At 44.1% G+C, this 8,944-nt stretch overlaps 1 protein-coding gene across 1 annotated transcript; it reads left to right on the forward strand.

Annotated features, from left to right (window-relative positions):
• The first annotated feature begins 2,266 nt into the window (after positions 1 to 2,266).
• Positions 2,267 to 7,078, forward strand: gata5 (GATA binding protein 5). The gene is made up of 6 exons (XM_068598219.1): positions 2,267 to 2,786; positions 4,182 to 4,351; positions 5,570 to 5,698; positions 5,971 to 6,055; positions 6,276 to 6,403; positions 6,959 to 7,078. Exons 1-6 carry the CDS (start codon positions 2,267 to 2,269, stop codon positions 7,076 to 7,078), a joined length of 1,152 nt encoding a protein of 383 aa, XP_068454320.1.
• The last annotated feature ends 1,866 nt before the right edge of the window (positions 7,079 to 8,944 follow it).

The raw sequence follows: 8,944 nt of genomic DNA on the forward strand, positions 1-8,944 counted from the left end.
TGATTATTGTCATAAAGCATTATGGATATTTACGAGTGCTTAATGATACAGTGCTTTATTATCTATCTTTGATCGTTTGGAAATTATAATGTAAATACAAATACATTGTTGAACTGCAGGTGATTTAATCCCTTTAATAAAATATATCTGGAGATGATATCCCGAGCTGTTTATAGATGTTTCTAAATGAGGGTTATAAATCTGGTTATGATCACAAGGCCCAAGATGAGGACTCTGATTGGATCTCTTCAACAGGAAGTGGACGTGTTGTTGCTGTTGGCTGATTTCCTCACTGTCACACTCACAGCACACAGACTACTGCATTTCTATTTGATTCTATTTTAATTTATATGTATTGATATATTTATTTTCACCTAAATAAATTAAATGAAATTATTCTATTTTAATATTTTCCAAACAATAAAAAGGTCACTAAGAGAAATTTAATACAAACTAACCGGCCTGCGTGATCAAATGTGTTGAACATGATTCTGTGAAATGACAAAGTTACGAATAATAATAATAATAATAATAATAATAATAATAATAATAATAATAATAATAATAATAATAATAATAATAATAATAATAATAATAATAACTGAGCCGTGTCATGTTCGGCCAGTTCTTAAAAGTTAAAGAGAGAACATGTATTTATTTATTTCACATCGGATCGAAAAATAATTAATTCAATTATTTCTGATAAACGTTAAGAATAAATAATACTTCATTATCACACAATAATTATCTCATAATGTCTCAAGCAGTCCTCGTGATCCGGTCACCATGTTTGTATGCATACAGATTCAGATATTTGGGTAAATATGAATTAGTTTATGTATTATTGCGTTTAAATACACAACACACCGGAAGAAGCGAACACGTAGCCGCCACGTTTACGTCATGAAGGCGTATGAGCAGAATTCTTACATTCTTCTTCTTCTGCGGATGCTTATGTTGCGCAGTAACTCCTGCTGCATGTCCTCATTACCTGAGCTGCAGTGTTCACTTGTATGTGTCTCCATGAGTTATGAGTAATTATGCAGCTTTTACAAGAGAACTCGTCATATTTATACGAGAACAAACTTTCTCTGACTTTTTTCTTAAAAATAATAATCCCAACACAACTGATTGAACCATCACATTAAGACAAAATATTCTCTTTAGACATTATGTTGAATATTAAAGCAACGATGTGCGACTTCATATCGAAAGCTGTTTAATAATGTCGTGTAAAAGATGGATCATCATCATCATCATCCTGAGGTAAACAACCAATAGAAAAAGATAAATTACTGCACCATTAATATTTCCATATCAAATGGATATTGCGCATTAATATAAATCTTATTATTTTGCTTTAGGAATGAGGTGAAATCAGGTGAGAATAAAGCTTCTCATGGGCCCTCTCCTCCTCTCCTCTCACAGGGGGCCTCCCTCCTCCTCCCTCCTTCCCCTCCTCCTCCCCACCAGGCCTACCTCAGAGCAGAGGCTGCGTCACGTGCTTTATTCTCCAGAACAAAGTTTCCCGTAAGGAGAGCGCAGAGGAGCAGACCCGTATCAGCAATTATCAGCGACGGTACTATCTCCACGTAGTCCAGCGGGGGGAGAAGAACATTTCCAGCGTCCCGGACCACAACAAACAGAAATAATTACAAAAAAGAACAACTTCTGGGTCATTAACTCCTCTCCAGTCAGCGCGCGCAACTTTTACGCATTACAGAATAGCGCGGAGCTGTTTGGAGACGCGCCGCGTCCGCCTGTCGCCTGCGTGGAGTGGCAGAGTTACCCGCGTCTGGACGCCTCGAGGACCCGGACTGCTTTATCACCCGGCCGTCCTTATCTGGTGAGATAATGCGCAGAGAGAACCGGCCGCTCCTCGTGCCGCGCTGCTATCAGCGCGTGCGTGATTTCAGTCCCACTGATAGAAAACGTGATGCTGCTGTTTGGTTCCGTTAACGAGGCGGCAGGAGTCCATTCTCATGTCAGGCACACAGATGCAGGTGGAACATGGCTCATGAACCTGAAAGAGTGCTGGGGATTTATTTTTGATCTCATATGTTCATAAGTTTAAATAAATGTTTTTGGATTGTGACTCAATAAAAACCTCAAACTTTCAGTATTTTCTCCTTCATGAAATCTCACTCTGATTAATTATTTTCAGAACAAGAGTCTCCACAAGAACTGCAGTAAGTCGCGTGCTCCAGCAGACCCAGGCGGGCTCTTGTGAGGAAGGAGGACGGGATCCCCGAAACGGTTTGCTAAGATGTACCAGAGCCTGGCCCTGTCCTCCAACCAGTCCCCGTACGCGCACGACACCGGGAACTACATGCACCCGCCGGCCAGCTCTCCGGTCTACGTCCCCACCAGCAGAGTCCCCGCCATGCTGCCCACGCTGCCCTACCTGCAGACCTGCGACTCGACCCACCAGGCCCACGGGCTCGGCGGGCACCACGGCTGGCCGCAGACCGGAGCGGACGGCTCCTCGTTCGCGCCCGGCAGCCCTCACCCTCCGCACGGCTTCTCGTACTCGCACAGCCCGCCGGTCAGCAGCAACACCGGCCGGGACGGGACCTACCAGAGCCCGCTGGTCCTGGGCAACGGCGCCCTCGTGGACCAGTACGGGGGGTCCCTGATGCGCTCGGTCGCGGGGTCCTACTCCAGCCCCTACGCGTACATGAGCCCGGAGATAGCGACGTCCTCCTGGACGCCGGGGCCCTTCGAGAGCGGAGTGATTAGTCTGCAGGGCCGGCACGGGGGCCTCACCGGGAGGAGGACCAGTCTGGGTAAGAGGCCCGGAAATATGAAGGGATCATGAAGTCCGTTTAAGTCTTCAAGTCAGTCATGAAATATGAAAAACGTTTTCATAGCCTGGAAATAAAAAGCCCATACTGTGTGAGGAAAATGAGGAAATGACATCATTAATTATATATAACAAATAATGATTACATATCACTCGGGCCCTTAGCAAAATAATATTAATAATATACAATCATAAAAAATAACACACTAGAATTTGTTTAAATCTTTAATTTGAACAGTGTTTTAATTTGTATTTTATCTGCGCTCTCAATTTAATTTCCAATCATTTATAAAGTGTAATAGAAAAGTCTATTAATGTCTCTGTGAAAAGGACGTAACACTCATGTGGGCCTTCTCTTAATAAACAGGTAATTACTTTCGTCGTAAATAATAAGTTTAATTGTGCCCTCTAAATTCAAAGTCACATGTATACTATTATATGAATATTACCTGTTATTGTTATATATGCTGTGACTTTTATTTCTTTATCTTGAGCCTCTTAACGTGTCAGCGGCTGGTGCACGTCCGTTTATCAGGGATCATAAATACAAGTTGTTTATTATATTATTATACTGAGAGGGGGTAGATAGTCCAGAGATCCAATCAAAGTCCCCAAACAATCCCTATTACATTTTGACAATACGCATTCTTCTGGAAGAGAGGGTTTAAAAAAGCAATCAATTAAACATGTTAATTTAATCCACGGTCCAATACACACCGAGACAAGAAGAAGAAGAAGAAGAAGAAGAAGAAGAAGAAAAATCACCTTGTTCAGAAGAGCTTTCACACCTCTCACACCAAAAACGATTAAATCTCATTTTGTTAAATTGTTGGGTAAACTCACACCTGAATATTTACATCATGATGACGTCAGCGCAGTCATCATGGCCTTAATGGTTATTCCCCCCAGCTCAGCATTTGTTCTGTGACGCGTTCCCATTTTCGACTGGTAGGATATATAAAGCCAGAGAAGCAGCCACCAGCTCAGCCTTCATCACTGACCTGCGGGGTCTTCCTCGTGAGCTCTCGCTCTAAATTGAGGGATTAGGAATGTGGGCAATTGATGCCAGGAGTCCGTCGTGTGTCAGGGCTGTGATGGATGGGGGGCGGGGGTGGTTGGATCCCTCAGGCTGATAACACCCCTCCTCGCGCACATTCTGTCTCCCTCTCTGATTCATTCTGGGGGGTTGAGCTCTCGCTCATCAGGAGGAGAGGGGGAGGGAGAGGAGGAGGGGGGGAGGTGGGGGGTTATTCCTCCTGCTGGCCGTGTCATCAGGCATTGGGCCCGTTCCATCATTTCTGGGTTAATAACGCAATTACGATGCTCTCTTAACGACATGCTCCCTCTAATCGCGTGCATGTGTCTCTTCTCGCTGCAGACCTGATAGACGACATGTCCACTGAGGGCCGCGAGTGCGTCAACTGCGGCTCCGTGTCCACGCCGCTGTGGCGCCGGGACGGGACCGGACACTACCTGTGCAACGCGTGCGGCCTCTACCACAAGATGAACGGCATCAACCGGCCGCTCATCAAGCCGCAGAAGCGACTGGTGAGACGCGCATGCGCCTGAAGGCGCGCGTAGAAAGACCTAGAATGGTGTACTTGTTTTTATACAATTCCTCTATTCGAGTATCAGATTAAGTTACAAACTACTTTGCTGGTTATGATTTTTTTTTTTTACTCAAAACTTCTGATCAGTGAATAAAAAATAAGTATATATTGTCATCACTTCAAAAACACCCAAAAGTAATAAAATTAGCTTCACTCCAATCAGCTACAGCATGTCCAGCAGAATGCATCATAATGATGGTAATATTAATAATAATGCAATTAGTAATAATAACTATGACGATAGATGATGATGCTAATACTGATAATAACAATAATGGTATTAATAATTTATAGATGTTACAAAGTGCTTTACAAAGACATTAAAACGTGAAGGAAAATGAACATTACATAAAGGAAGTTTATATAGTGATAATGATTACTGATTAAAATCTAAAACACAGCTAAAATATTGAGAAAAGCAAGCTTGTTCCTCTCCTCACAGGGTGCGTCTTTATTTTACTCTATATGATTTACTTAAGTACAGTTTTGAATGGAGGATGTTAATGTTTTGTGGTGTATTTAAAATCTGAGTTCCCGCACCGCCATTTATCCAAATAGCCAAAACATCTTATGATGTGAATTGAGAACGCTCTAGAGATGTAATGTGTATTACTGAGGTCAGAGCAGGTCATTTCTCATGTTGTGCTTGTAAGCTTTTAGTACACTGTGCGGCGCGGGTCGTGTGTCAAGGCTTCCCGGCTGCATGTTTCCCAGGAACTGGCCTCTCGAGAGCAGCTGCGAGTTGCTCAACATCTGGGCCGGTCTCTATTGGCCCCTGCAGCGACCTTGCCCTTGGACCGGGGGCCGCTTTTAGACGAGGTCCCGCTCCAAAGGCAGCGTGGCGGTGTTTGCTGCTGGCTGAGTCACACCGCAGCGGCGAGACCTTAAAAATAAATTGTTTATGCTTGTCCAACTGAGGAGTTATTGGAGCTTTTGCGCGGCGCATGAGGATCATTGTTGTCCCAAACCGCGCGCCGACATCCTGCAATTCATTCTGAAAGTTAAGGGAACAGCTCGACTCGAGCTTCTCAAACTACAGAGCGAGGATACAAATATGTGAGCTGGGAGCCGAGTTCTGACATGTGTGATTTACCAACCCGAGCAAAAGTCTCAAACTGTTATTGACTTTCGACTGTTTCTCCCGCTAAACCTGCAGCAGACGACGTCCCGCCGGGCCGGCCTCTGCTGCACCAACTGCCACACCAGCACCACCACGCTGTGGAGACGCAACGCTGAGGGGGAACCCGTGTGTAACGCCTGCGGCCTCTACATGAAGCTGCACGGGGTAGGTTGCACCCCAGGGTGTGTGTGTGTGTGTGTGTGTGAGAGTGTGTGTAGGGCGTCTAGATAAATCTGCTGCTTTATCTGGAGTGCATTGCAACTCCTGCTACAGTCGGGAGTGCAGCCTAAAAACCTACCCAAGCGCATCGTGATGTTATCAGAGCGGCAGTGTGGGAGGGGAGCTTGCGTGGGTCGCCATGACACCGCGGCCTCGTGGCGTATCGGAGACAGGGAGGTGCGCTCAGCTAATGTGGGTTGGCTCTGTACTCCCTGCAGGTGGCCAGGCCTCTTGCCATGAAGAAAGAGAGCATTCAGACCAGGAAGCGCAAACCCAAGATACCAAAGAATAAAACGTCTACAGGTAAGGGCCGGCGGATGAAGGGAGAAGGGGGGAGATTGGGGTGGTGTAAGAGAAGGAGATGCAAGGCCAAATATAAAAAATACAGTTTGATTTACTTTTCCTTTCAGAACAGAATATCTAAAGTTTTTCAAAAGCGATTCGGGGTCAGAAGAGTCAGGATCAGCGAAGCACAAGTTGTTCTGAGAAGCGACTCATTTCCCCTGTCCTGTTCTGTCCTCAGGATCCGCCGCCTCCGACACCGGCTCCCCTCCCTCCCTGTCGGTCTCAGAACACGCCTCCACCATTAAGAGCGAACCCAACATGGCCTCCTCGCCGTACGCCGGACAGACGGTCACGTCTGCCACTCAGGTAAACCTCCCGTCCATGCAAATGCATGGTGCGCAGCGTGCAGCGGCTAAGAAACCACCACGGCCCATTAGCCTGACCATTAGCACACCCGCTAGCTCAGTTGCTATTGGTACAACAGGTGGAAGTTGATAAGAGAAGAAGACGACATCTTGTCAGTGGACAATGGCGAGCCTGGTCTGACTTCCAGGGCTTCAAATACCAATGTTTGGAGCATCACCCTTTTGGCTTGTTGATGACGACGCACAAGGCGCCTTTAAGCGTCCGGGACGCGGCGCACCAAGCTAATAACTCCACTGTAGAACCTTCGGCAGAGCCATTAGTGGACGCTCAAAGCAACATACTTTTCTGAACCCCTATTGATCATGGCTAATCCGCTGGAATTGGCCAATAGTGCAGCAATATGTTGACGCCGTGAACTCGAGATAACACGGACGACATCATCCGCCTATAGAAAATTCGACAGCTGTTTTCACAGACTCGGTAGCCCCCCCTCATAATGAACAACTTCAAGATAATGTTTCTTGATTATTCAATGTCTCTTTCTTTCTCCCGCAGGCGGCATCTCAGTTAGACGGCACCGGATCAGGACACATGGACATTAAATACGAGGATTACCCCTTTACCCCGAGCTCCATGGCCCCACAGAACTCCTGGTGTGCTCTATCTCAAGCGTGAGGCCGACCGCACGCCGCACAGCCCTCCGCCCTGCAGCTCTGCCCTCTGGAGCCTTGGGGGAAAACTGTGACTGTCTGGTGTGTTCGGGCTCTTGGACACCTTGATCTAATCCGCTCGCCATAGATACTGTGGCGCCCTGGCCGGCTGGACACAGGGTACCTGCCGGGCTGCTGTTTTAGACAAGGATGCGTACGCGGCACGCCGACTCAACGGCTCAGCTGAACTCGGACAAAGTATAACAGATGCTGCACTCACCCTCCACTAGCTACATCTTCTGCAGGACAACGACCTTTGACGAAAAGAAATCTTTTTTTTTTTTTTGGACTAACGCAACGCAAAGACAATCAGGTGGAATGTAAAAACAAAATATGATACAATAACCCCTTTTTTAAATTTGAGTTTCCTGTAGAGTGTGTTGTTGTGGCTGGTGTTGCCGATACCTTGTCACGAACACAATGAGAGCAGGAAAAAAAGGAAAATGGACAGAAAAATACCTTTTTTTTCTTTCCTTTTTGTTTATGGCTGTTGGACATGTCTCATTACAGACATGTAGATGATTAACCTTTATGGGCACATTATTTATGTTGAGATAAGGACAGTTAAAAGTCATGGTGGACACTAAAAGCAGCCAGATATAGCCCCCTGCTCACTGTTGTAGAATGGCTGGTGTGTTGACGCTGAGGTTGTGTGAGTGACTTTACGAGACATTACCTTCATCTTGTGCGATGCATTTGACAATCAGGACGAGTCGTATTGATTCTGACATTATGACTACATATCAGAAGTTTGTTTCATTTAACTGCTTTAAGATTTGACATGAATGAAAGTGCAATGACTCAGTTTTTTATTGAAGCAATTGAAGGCACAACAAATCTGAATGATTCTAAACATAATCTAATTTTATTGTCTGTATTTTGTTAAGACGTAAGGCCTTTGTGTTGTTATAATGTTCCAAAGAACTCTCTCTTGTTCCTTCTCTTTTGAATGCTCTTTGGGATCTGGTCAGGTTAATAAACTGATTCATATATTAGTCTTTTGATTTGTGAAAATGTGTTTGGTTTTCGAGTAAATTTCAGGACTATCTTCAGTGCACATATCATGGTGTTCTCGCTCCTTTTGCTCAGAGATGGATATTCATGTCAAAAATATGCGGTTCCCAACAAGAACCCATAGCAAGTCCTCTAACTCTAACTATTTTAACTCTTTATCCATTACTTTTAGCAAACTATTTATTCATGAACTTGAGCTAACTCTTCCAACCTTTCATCCATTACCTTTAGCTAGATTTCAACAATTTATAAATGATCTTCATCCTACTATTTCAGCTGTTTATTTTTTAGTGAACTTTTACAGCTTTCTAATCATTACTTTTAGCAAACTGTCTCAACTGTTACTCCATTACATTTAGCTAATAATTCAGCTGTCGATACTTTTAGTTAACCCTTCAATCACTTCAAAACTGTTTAAATTATATTTTCAGAAACTCTTTCAACTCGTTCAACCAATATCTAATACTTTAAACATTGTATGTATATATATTTGAACCATTAATTGATTATTTGGAGTTAACTATTTGAACTCATTTGTAACCAACAGTTAGAAATGAGTGTCAGTACATGTTTACAGGCAGCTTTCTGGTTATTTCCTACATTTAATATCTGCATCACACGGTTAATAACCTTTTTGAACTTTGTATTGTTTATTAGATCGTTTTTTCCTTCTCGATGTGGTTCATTCACAGTTGAATCCTATCGCATATCATCTCACATGTACCATTATATTTGATTTAGAATTCAGATCTCTGCACTCGTCTATTGAGCATTTTTGCAAAGATGTTTGTGCATTCACATTGTAAAGTTATATTAG

Source organism: Clinocottus analis, unplaced genomic scaffold (genome assembly GCF_023055335.1).
Source record: "Clinocottus analis isolate CAN_PGR_092001 unplaced genomic scaffold, fCliAna1.0.p SCAF_4, whole genome shotgun sequence".
NCBI classification, from domain to species: Eukaryota; Metazoa; Chordata; class Actinopteri; order Perciformes; family Cottidae; genus Clinocottus; species Clinocottus analis.

Bases quoted from the DNA above. Each gene is read 5' to 3' on its own strand.
- gata5 (XM_068598219.1), top strand. From the start codon at position 2,267: ATGTACCAGAGCCTGGCCCTGTCCTCCAACCAGTCCCCGTACGCGCAC. The intron at 4,352-5,569 runs GTGAGACGCGCA...CTAAACCTGCAG, and splicing joins TCAAGCCGCAGAAGCGACTG to CAGACGACGTCCCGCCGGGC. The intron at 6,404-6,958 runs GTAAACCTCCCG...TTTCTCCCGCAG, and splicing joins CGGTCACGTCTGCCACTCAG to GCGGCATCTCAGTTAGACGG.